Source organism: Colobus angolensis, unplaced genomic scaffold (genome assembly GCF_000951035.1).
Source record: "Colobus angolensis palliatus isolate OR3802 unplaced genomic scaffold, Cang.pa_1.0 Scaffold83, whole genome shotgun sequence".
Classification (NCBI taxonomy): domain Eukaryota; kingdom Metazoa; phylum Chordata; class Mammalia; order Primates; family Cercopithecidae; genus Colobus; species Colobus angolensis.
In genome coordinates this window covers 1,064,841-1,076,121 of record NW_012122154.1, presented here as the reverse complement: position 1 = coordinate 1,076,121, position 11,281 = coordinate 1,064,841, and the positions used below count along the sequence as shown (strand labels likewise).

General features: G+C 44.6%; 1 protein-coding gene across 1 annotated transcript in view; it reads right to left on the bottom strand.

The window, feature by feature from the left end:
* STAT3 (signal transducer and activator of transcription 3 (acute-phase response factor)) overlaps window positions 1-11,281 on the bottom strand; it is a 94,528-nt gene that overhangs the window by 20,476 nt on the left and 62,771 nt on the right. Inside the window, exons 4-10 of the mRNA XM_011929718.1 lie at window positions 10,958-11,056; window positions 5,812-5,907; window positions 5,230-5,311; window positions 4,948-5,042; window positions 4,620-4,771; window positions 1,132-1,290; window positions 914-1,006 (exon numbers count right to left, since the gene is read on the bottom strand). Coding sequence (XP_011785108.1) covers window positions 914-1,006; window positions 1,132-1,290; window positions 4,620-4,771; window positions 4,948-5,042; window positions 5,230-5,311; window positions 5,812-5,907; window positions 10,958-11,056 — 776 coding nt within the window. The remainder of the gene's footprint in view (window positions 1-913; window positions 1,007-1,131; window positions 1,291-4,619; window positions 4,772-4,947; window positions 5,043-5,229; window positions 5,312-5,811; window positions 5,908-10,957; window positions 11,057-11,281) is intronic.

The window sequence follows — 11,281 nt, the reverse complement described above, 5'->3', positions numbered from 1 at the left end:
AGGAGAATCGCTAGAACCCGGGAGGTGGAGGTTGCAGTGAGTCCAGTTCGCACCACTGCACTCCAACCTGGCCGACAGAGTGAGACTGTCTCAAAAAAAAAAATTAGCTGGGTGTAGTGGCAAGCACCTCTAGTCCCAGCTACTCAGGAGGCTGAGGCACAAGAATCACTTGAACCTGGGAGGTGGAGGTTGCAGTGAGCTGAGATCACACCACTGCGCACCAGCCTGGGTGAGAGTGAGACCTGTCTCAAAAACAGAAGATGAGTATCACCCCTTCAAGCCAAAGGTACTGAGAAAACACCTGAGAACTAACAACGTAAAGCTGTGAGAGATTCACAAAAGGACAATCAAAGCCATATAACGAAAAATATTACAGGAAGACATGTTGTGCAGCTGGCATTTTGTTCTATTAATCCTGAAACCCAACACCATACTAAGTTTCTGAGGAGGGAAATTTCGCTGCAGAAAGTCAAAACGCCAGCACACCTGTTCTGACTTGAGTGTGAAAGTAACACCTCACCCTACAGGCCCACCACCCACCTCCCCTGGGGCCTCTCAGCTTCCCCATCACTAAGCCTTCCTCTTTCCCTTAAAATCCACAGGGAAGAGTAGCCTCAAAGAACAGAAAATATATGACATTATTTTGTCCCTTGGGCAGAAGGAGAAGCTGTGGCCTGAGACTCCAGGTCTGCAATCATAGGAATATGCCCAGGTACCTTCAAAAAGATGACTGCTCTTTTGCTTTTGACATCAGAATCAGAGAGCAAGCAGATAGTATGGAAACAAATTTCATCTGCACAATAGTGTACTGCCTGTGACACCACACCTAGAAAGAACGACCATGGCCACCAACTCTACCCTAATGGTGTCCGTCAGTAAAGTCTCTACTGGAAACAGGAGTGGCGTGGCCTACCTGACTTTGGTAGTGAACTGGACGCCAGTCTTGATGACGAGGGGCCGGTCGGGATGCATGGGCATGCAAGGCTGCCGCTCCACCACAAAGGCACTGAGGAAAGAGAAGACGGGCTCACACGCCACGGCGGCAACCGGAAGTCAGCCTGCCTCTCACTCTACCACATGAGTCTTTAGGTGTTTTTTAGATAAGGGAAAGGGACAAGGATGCTAAGTTACCTTTTCATTAAGTTTCTGAACAGCTCCACGATTCTTTCCTCCAGCATCGGCCGGTGCTGTACAATGGGGTCCCCTTTGTAGGAAACTTTTTGCTGCAACTCCTCCAGTTTCTTAATTTGTTGACGGGTCTGAAGTTGAGATTCTGCTAATGACGTTATCCTGCCAATAAATTAAGAAAGGTGCTAATTACCATAGTGAATGTATACAGGTGAGATGGAGAAGGGGCAGGAAATACTGGAGACATGGAGACCCCTACAATAAGAACAAGAAATATTTTTAATCATGGTGAAATATACATAGCATGAAATTTACAAGTTTTTCTCTTAAGTTTACAGTTCAGTGACATTAAGAAAAGAGGAATTATTCGCCACATTGGGTGGATGCTGAAAATAAATAAATAAATTTTTTTTTATTATTTGTTTACTTAATTTTTGAGCTGGAGTGCAGTCGTGCAATCTCAGCTCACTGTAACCTCCACCTCCTGGGTTCAAGCGATTCTCCTGCCTGAGCCTCCTGAAGGATTACAGGTGTAAGCCACTGTGCCTGGCCTATTTATTTATTTATTTATTTGAAATAGAGTCTCACCGTGTTGCCCAGGCTGGAGTGCAGTGGCGCAATCTCAGCTCACTGCAACCTCCGCCTCCCAGGTTCAAGTGATTCTCCTGCCTCAGTCTCCTGAGTAGCTGGGATTACAGGCACCCACCACCACTCCTGGCTAATTTTTGTATTTTTAGTAGACATGGGATTTTGCCATGTTGGCCAGGTTGGTCTTGAGCTCCTGACCTCGGGTGATCCACCTGCCTCAACCTCCCGAAGTGCTGGGATTACAGGCGTGAGCCACCATGCCTGGCCAGAAAATAATTTATTTTACCTTTTATTACTAGTCCCTTCCTAAAATCTCAAATTTCTAAGAGGGGGCTGGGCATAAAAGTATTAAAATTTATACCACTAGGAGGCACTGATGGAGTTATCATTGGAAAATGACAAGGATCTAAGCCCAGATATGCAGAATATGAAATATGAAATTTATTACTTATTCATCCTAACTTGTCTATGAACATAAAGACTCAGAAAAAGAGATTAGACAGCTCACAAAGATGGATTTGAGCCAGCTCTGTCACACACTATCTGTGCAAGTTTTGCCAGGCCCTTCACCATCATGGGCCTTAGCTTCCCCTCTCATGAAGAGAAGGGCTTGAACTACATGATACAGGGTCCCACTCTGTGGCCCAGTGCAGCGCAATGGCATGATCCTAGCTCACTGCCTCCTCCAACTCCTGGACACGAGTGATCCTCCTATCTCGGCTTCCTGAGTAGCTAGAACTACAGGTGTGTGCCACCATGCCTGTTTTGTTTAGTTTATTTTTTTGAGATAGAGTCTCACTCTTGTCACCCAGGCTGAAGTGTAATGGCACATGTCTAGTTTTTTAAATTTTTGTAGGGATGGGACCTCACTCTGTTGACCAGGCTGGTCTCAAACTCCTGGGTTCAAGAGATCCTCCTGACTCTGCCTCCCAAAGCATTGGGATTTACAGGTGTGACCCATGACACCCAATCCCCATAAACCTTTTCAATGTCAGCCTTCAGCTGATCAAAAGACACGACATTATGTTTCAAAATACCGATAACATGCACAAGGAATAAGTGAATAGAGAGGAAGAAAAAGCTCATTAAACCTATCTCCAGGAATAGAGAGTATTAGGCCAGGCACAGTGGGTCACACCTGTAATCCCAGAAATTTGAGAGGCCAAGGCAGGCGGATCGCTTGAGACCAGGAGTTTGAGACTAGCCTGGCCAACATGGTGAAACCCCATCTGTACTAAAATACAAAAAAACAGCCAGGCATGGTGGCATGGGCCGGTAATCCCAGCTACTTGGAAGGTTGTGGCTAAGAATTGCTTGAACCTGGGAGAAGGTTGCAGTGAGCCATGACTATGTCACTGCACTCTAACCTAGGTGACAGAGTGAGACTCTAGTCCAAAAAAAAAAAAAAATAGAGAAGTTTAGCATCATTCCATCATTCTTTGATGGTTTATCACTAGTGTAATAAAGACCAAAAGACCAGAAAGACAGAAAGTGAAAGGAGAGGGAGGAGGACGGTTGCAGGGATTTCTGAACTCCCTGACTCTTTTCTGGCACTTCTGTCCTCCCATTCCCAGAACTTAAGCTTCTTCATTCCCTGGTCAGGAAGCATTTAAAACTGCTTTCAGTAAATTAACAACACTTGGGGTTAGTGAGGATATGAATAGACTGGCATTCTCGTGTAGAGTTGCCCTAAATTTCCAGTTTAGGCTCTGTATCTCAAGTTTCTCCTAGGGTAATCTGGTGCAACATGCTCACTATAGGGCCTTGCACATGAAGGGTGTGCAGTAAGATTTACTGAATGAAGGTAAAAGTGCAGATTACAGAAAAGCATATAAAGAAACATCCTGGGCTGGCTCACATCTATAATTCCAGCGCTTCTGAGAGGCCGAAGTGGGATGATCCCTTGAGCCCAGGAGTTTGAGACCAGCCCAGGCAACAAAGTAAGACCCTGTCTCTATAAAAAAATTTAAAAATTAGCCAGGTGTGGTGGTGCATGCCTGTAGTCCCAGCCACTCATAAGGCAAAGGTGGGAAGATTGCTTGAGCCCAGGAGGTCAAGGCTCCAGCAAGACATGATTGCATCACTGTACTCTAGACTGGGTAACACAGTGAGACCCTGACTCCAAAAAAAGAAAAAAAAATGATCCTGCTAATATAAACTGTATAAATTTCTATCTTTATGTGTATATACATGACAGATGTCTAGACTGAGCGTCAACTAAAATTTTAACTACCAGTACTGCTGATGATTTAATTTAAAAATTTTTTCTTCACTTGATTTATTTTCTGTATTTGAATTTTTCCCCTTAAAAAGGGCATGTGTTGTTTTAGATTACTAAAATAACTAAAAGTTTTGTTTATCTGTTAAATACAGTTAAACCAAAAGCCTTAATTGAATCAAGTAAAATATACTTAAAATGTAATAATATAAATACATTTTTTTTAAACAAAGTTTCTCCAAATAAAGTAAAAACTCTATTTTATTTTTATTTTTTTGAGATGGAGTCTCACTCTATCGCCCAGGCTGGTTCGCATGTGGTAGTGCGATCTTGGCTCACTGCAACCTCCATATCCCAGGTTCAAGTGATTCTCCTGCCTCAGCCGCCCAGGGTAGCTAATTTTTATGTTTTTAGTAGAGATGGGTTTTCACCATGTTGGCCAGGCTGGTCTCAAACACCTGACCTCAAGTGATCCGCCCATCTTGGCCTCCCAAAGTGCTGGGATTACAGGTGTGAGCCACCATGCTCAGCCGAAATAAAGTAAAAACTTTAATTATTGGGTTAAATTTGAATATGGAAAAGTCCCCACGTTGGAGATAGAGTACCAATTCTGTGGGCCTGCAGTTAAGATCAGAATTCAATCTAGCTTTCGAGAAAGAAAGGAAAAGCTTCTTTCATCCTTTACCAGTTTTCTAGCCGATCTAGGCAGATGTTGGGCGGACCTCCAATGCAGGCAATCTGTTGCCGCCTCTTCCAGTCAGCCAGCTCCTCATCTGTGAGAGTTTTCTGCACGTACTCCATCGCTGACAAAAGCCCCGCCAGCTCACTCACGATGCTCTAGTTGGAAACCAAAACAAAGTCAGAAAACATTTCCTCAGACCGTCTCTAACCACATTCTTTAGTCAACTCCAGAGCAGGAACTTCTTAGAAACCAAGCAAGTTCTGCCACAAGATGCTGAAATCCCGCAAGTGAGCGAGACACATAGGGGAAGTGGTCCAACCAATGCCCTTACTCTCCGCATCTGGTCCAGCGCAGTGAGCATCTGTTCCAGCTGCTGCATCTTCTGCCTGGTCACTGACTGGTTGTTTCCATTCAGATCTTGCATGTCTGCAGAGGAAGAAAAAACTCCTTGACCTGAGCGAATACTCCTGTCCTTAATGACTAGGCTCCTTTGAGCACCAGTAACTCCCTTGCGCCCCGACCGCCTTAAGATCTAAAAGAGTTAAGACAAATGACTCTTTAAACAACACAAACTCACTTTCTAGAGATTTTAACGTCTCTAATATTCACTTGCCTCCTTGACTCTTGAGGGTTTTATAGTTGAAGTCAAAGTCATCCTGGAGATTCTCTACCACTTTCATTTTCTGTTCTAGATCCTGTTTAAAATAAGTAAACAAAAAAACAGAAGTAAAAAAAGATTTCCTTGGGAACAGAAAAAATAACGTATCTGAAGAGAATTCAAATGAAGCCAAAACCTCAAAAAAGATACACGGAGGACTTGCAGGCAGTATCCCCAAGAGAAGGCTCCCTGGTGGCCAGGCGCAGTGGCTCATGCCTGTAATCCTAGCACTTTGAGAGGCTGAGTCGGGAGCATCACTTGAGCCCAGGAGTTTGAGATCAGCCTGAGCAACACAGGGAGACCCCCATCTCTACAAAATTTTGTTTTAAATCAGCTGGGCGTGGTGGTGCATGCCTGTGGTCCCAGTTACTTGGGAGGATGAGGTAGGAGGACTGCTTGGGCCTGAGAGGTCAAGGCTGCAGTGAGCTGTGATCATGCCACTGCAGCCCAGCCTGAGCAGCAAAGCAAGACCTTGTCTCAAAAAAAAAAAAAAAAATTAATAAAAGCTCCCTGCCCAAGGCTTGTAACTTGCATCACCTGCACTCTCTTCCGGACATCCTGAAGGTGCTGCTCCAGCATCTGCTGCTTCTCCGTCACCACAGCTGCTGTGGGGTGGTTGGCCTGGCCCCCTTGCTGCCAAAAAGGAGGTCAATGCACATGTGAACACAGAAATATGGGGAGAGGAATACCCCATATTTGGCTTGAGATGCTGCTGCCATCATGAAAGGAAGGGAAACAGAGGCAGTGGTGCTGTCACTATACAGGTGACACTACATAGGTCATACCATAAACCCCCTCTATGAACTGCACTAAGAGACCACATGTTCAGCTAAGACATGGTCTATGCCTTCGAAAAGCTTATGGGCAAGTATGTCAAAAAATTCAGAACAATTTATGACAGCAGATGTTGGATGTCTACTTAAATGTGGTGTCCAGTATATTTCTGAGGGATAATAAAAAAAAATCCTGCCCTAGGGGATGAAATTCCATATCAAAAGATATCTCGGGGAGAAGGGAGGCTGGTACCTTGAAAAAGGTCAAATAGCACATGGAAAAAGAAAAAGCACATGGCAGGAGGATCACTTGAGGCTGGGAGTTTGAGACCGGCCCAGGGAACATAGAGAGAGACCCCATCTCAACCCAAAAAAATATAGATTTTTTTAAATTAGCTGGGTGTGGTGGCATATCCTGTAGTTCTAGCTACTTGGGAGGCTGAGGTGGGAGGATCACTTAAGTCCAGAAGTTTGAGGCTGCACTAGAGCCAGTTTTATGGGCAACCATTCTCTTCCCTTCCCATGGTCCCTATCCAAGCCCAAAGAATACAAACTTCTTAGAAGTTTTGGGAAGGTGACCCATGCCCCTACCCCTGCTTCTTCTTCCCACAGTGACAGTGACTCATCTGATTGGTAAGATGGAGAGAAAGACTCTGTGCACACATAGATCTTTAAAGAATCCAGCACTAAGTTGGTGCCTTCCTCCTCTCACTCTTGCCTTACTAGGGCCCACCACAAGCAAGAGCAGCAGCCTGGTTTCTAGAAGCAGGTCTAGAAGCCTATCCCTCTGCCTTCAATGAGTGTTGGTCTATGGCGGCTAAGGCTCCATATGGATGGCTGGGGTGGGGTGAGGGTGCTGCTCTGCACACCCAGGCTCTCTCCACGCCAAGATCTAACTCAGGGCACAGGCATCGGAAAGCCCCTATGGTTACCAGCTCAAGCCACACTTTCCATTCTAGTTTTACCTATACAGCTGACGTTTTAATCTTCATTCCACTCCCATGTCTATTTCTCAAGTAGGACTACACTTAAAGGGGAAAAACATGTGATTAATGATCACCCACAGAAACCCACCTCTAATACCTTTGTAAAAAACTTCATTGGCTCCCCACTGCTTCCAGCTATAAACATCTCAGGCCAACACAGAAAGCTATTTCACACAATTGATAACTTAAACTTTCCCTCCCTGTGCTTCGGTTGCCCCAAACTCCCCACTCTTCCCTGCATGCAATGTGTTTCCACACTCCCTCCCCACCCGCTATCCACTCAGCCTGGCCTGGGCTTTAGCCCAAACACACCTGAACTCACTCACCTTCAAATTCAGTTCAAATGTTTCTTTTCCTGCAAAATCTTATTCAACTTCCTTAGACAAAATGACACACATCCTCTTCTGTGTTTTTCTCACTTGGAGCATTTGTGTACTTATAATCCCAACTAGCCTGACAGCCCCTGGTAGCAGGGATTACATCCATTCTTCTATCTTTAACCCATTCTAGACACTTAAGAGCATGCCAGATATCGTCAACAGAAAAAATAGCAGTGAGGCCTCGGTCGAGGCCACAAATATCCAACTTACAGCTTCATATCAGGGGTTGCAAACTTTTTCTCTAAGGGACAGAGGGTAAATATTTTTGGCTTCCTGGGTCATACAGTCCCTGCCACAAATAGCCCTGCCACTGCAGCACAAAAGCAGCCACAGATAATGCATAAATAACCGAGTGTGGCTGGGTTCCGAAAAAACCTCATTTACAAAACAAGCAGCAGGCTGGATTTGGGCCACGGTCACAGTTTGCAGACCCCTAATCCATCCAATTGAAAACATCCTTGGGATACCTTTGGCTTTCCTACCTCCCATGGTAAGTTGGAGTCTCTATCCAAATTGACTCAAACCACATATTTTTATATTGTGGAGCAGGATAAAATACAAAGGTTTTCCGTAACAGAAAATCCTAGTGCTGCCTGGGCAAGTGCCTGTGTGCTAACCTCTTGGGTTAAAGGGCACTGCACAGTAAGTGTTATCTACCACCTCACTCACACCTGAGCATATCAGTTTTCTGCTTAAAATTCCTCACTGGGGCCAGGCACAGTGGCTCATGCCTGTGATCCCATGACTTTGGGAGGCCGAGGTGGGCGGATCACCTGAGGTCAGGAGTTCGAGACCAGCCTGGTCAACATGGTGAAACTCCATCTCTACCAAAAATACAAAACATTCTTCACTGGGTCCCCATTTCCTACAGTAATGGTGAGGGTGATGATAGTGATGTCAGCAGCAGCAGAAAGCAGTTAAATTGTTTCGCATTTATGTGTCAGATACTGTTCTAAGCATTTTACATGTACGAATTCTATGAAGAAGGTGTAATTATCACTCCCACTGGAGGAACAGAGAGAGTAAAAATTGTTTACTTAAGGTTACAGAGCAAGTGGCAGGGCTGTGAGTTCAAATCAAAGCAGTTGGCTCCTTGTGGTAAACTGCTCTTCCAGGGCCCCGTTGTTAGGTATGACTAATTAAAACATCATCATGTGGCCTTGACTAGCTCATCTTCCCGACCCAATCAGATGCCGAACTTTCTACACTTCTCCCAAGAATACATGTTTCTGTTTCTGTCTTTGAACATGATCTTCTTTCTGCCTGGAGAGCTCTCTCTCATCAGTTGATGAGCCCAGGAGTTCAACACCAGCCTGGGAAACACGGCAAGAGCCCATCTCTACCAAAAAAAAAAAAAAAATTAGTTGGGCATGGTGGCATATGCCTGTAGTCCCGGCTACTCATAAGGCTGAGGCAGGAGGATCACAAGGGTCCAGGTGGTTGAGGCTGCAGTGAGCTGTGATCACACCACTGCACTACAGCCTGGGTAACAGAGTGAGACTGTCTCAAAAAACAAAAGGTTACAATGGTAAATTTGAAATGTAATGTTATGTGTATTTCACCACAATTTTTTAAAAAGCAGGGGGTCAGGGAGAAAAAGAAAAAATGTTCCTGACTATAGGATAGTAAAGAAAGTAAAACCCCTCACAGAAAGTAAAAAAGTCTCCTATGACCAACTACTTTAATGATTTAGTATATATATTTCCAGATATTTTCCCATACATACCAATAGTATATGCAAATTGCATACATTTCCTTTTACTATTATGAATCAGATCTTTGCTTTTTTTTTTTTTTTTCAGACAGAGTCCCGCTCTGTCGCCCAGGCTGGAGCGCAGCGGCGCAATCTCAGCTCACTGCAGCCTCTGCCTCCCAGGTTCAAGCGATTCTCCTGCCTCAGCTTCCCGAGTAGCTGGGACTACAGGCGTGTACCACCATGCCCAGCCAATTTTTGTATTTTTAGTAGAGATGGGGTTTCACCATGTTGGCCAGGATGGTCTCAATCTCTTGACCTCGTGGATCCGCCCACCATGGCCTCCCAAAGTGCTGGGATTACAGGCGTGAGACACCATTGCCTGGCCCAGATCTTTACTTTCATTACATCTTCTAGCAGGTTACTACTGCCACTGTATAGAGGAATCGCAGATTCTGAAAATATTTATCTTGTATACAATGACCTTTCTAAACCTTGCTAGTTCCAATTGTTATTGTTAGTTTTGTTTCTCTTGGATCTTCTAGGAAGATCTATCTATCTGTAAATAATACGAATTCTATCCCTTGCTTTCCAATATTTGTACCCTCATTTCTTTTTTTTTTTTTTTGGATAGGCTGGATCCTTCAGAAAAGTATCAAGAGTAAAAGACATCCTTATCTTTTGTTGTTTTTACTGAGAAGTGTTTCACCACTGTGCATCATGCTCCCTTTGGTTTCTGATAAATATTCTTTCTTGTGTTTAGAAAGATCCTTAATTAAGCCAGGCGCGGTGGCTCACACCTGTAATCCCAGCACTTTGGGAGGCCGCAGCAGGTGGATCATGAAGTCAGGAGATCAAGACTACCCTGCCTAACAAGGTGAAACTTCGTCTCTACTAAAAAAAATACAAAAAATTAGCCAGGCATGGTAGCGGACACCTGTAGTCCAGCTACTCGGGAGGGTGAGGCAAGAGAATCACTTGAACCTGGGAGGCGGAGGTTGCAGTGAGCCAAGATGGCGCCACTGCACTCCCGCCTGGGTGACAGAGCGAGACTCTTGTCTCAAAAAAAAAAGAAAAAAATAGAGATGAGGTCTCGCTATGTTGCCCCAGCTGGTCTCGAACTTCTGAGGCTCAGCAGTCTGCCTGTCTCAGCCTCCCAAAGTGCTGGGATTACAGGTGTGAGCCACTACACCTGGCTGTTTTTTAGGTTTTGATATGAGGATTTTTCCAGCCTCATAAAATAAGCTGGAAACATCTCTTGTTTTCCTATACTTTGGAAAAGTTTGAATGATATTGGAATAATCTGTACTATGAAAGTTTGTCAGAACAGGCCAGGCACGGTGGCTCATGCCTGTAATCTCAGCACTTTGGGAGGCTGAGGTGGGTGGATCACCTGAGGTCGGGAGGTCTCCAACATGGAGAAACCCCGTCTATACTAAAAGTACAAAATTAGCCAGGCATGGTGGCGCATGCCTATAATCCCAGCTACTCAGGAGACTGAGGCAGGAGAATCACTTGAACCCTGGAGGTGGAGAGCCGAGATCGCACCACTGCACGTTAGCCTGGATAACAGAAGCAAAACTCCATCTCAAAAAAAAAAAAGAAAGTTTGTCAAACCATTGGGTCTGCTGGATTCTTTTGGTGGAACTTTCTTTTTTTTTAGAGTTTTTCAATGTATTTTGGGGGGTGGAACTTTCTTTTTTTTAGAGTTTTTCGATGTATTTTTATGATTATTGATCTATTTAATTTATTTTCCTTCTTTTTTAGTAGATCTAATAATTTATCTCATTATAAAGTTCTTTGATTTTCCATTCCTCCCAGACCAGGGATTTGTTTTGTCTCAGGTCTCACCTGGGCCGCAGTGGCTGCAGTCTGTAGGAGGCGTGACTCTTCCCACAGGCACCGGGCCACAATCCGGGCAATCTCCATTGGCTTCTCAAGATACCTGCTCTGTAAGTAGGAGAGAAAGAGAATGAAAATCAGCTGCAGACCATGGAGATGTGGACTGAACTGTGGCACCTTAAAACTAATGTATTCATCAAGGAAAGCATTTACTCTAGGAAACAACAGAACAAAGACTTCAGAGCCTGGGTGAAGGCTCTGTGGGTGGGTGAAAGGGAGGTCGTTACTATTTCTGTAACAGAAGGCACACTAGCCTGAGTCTTTTTTTTTTTT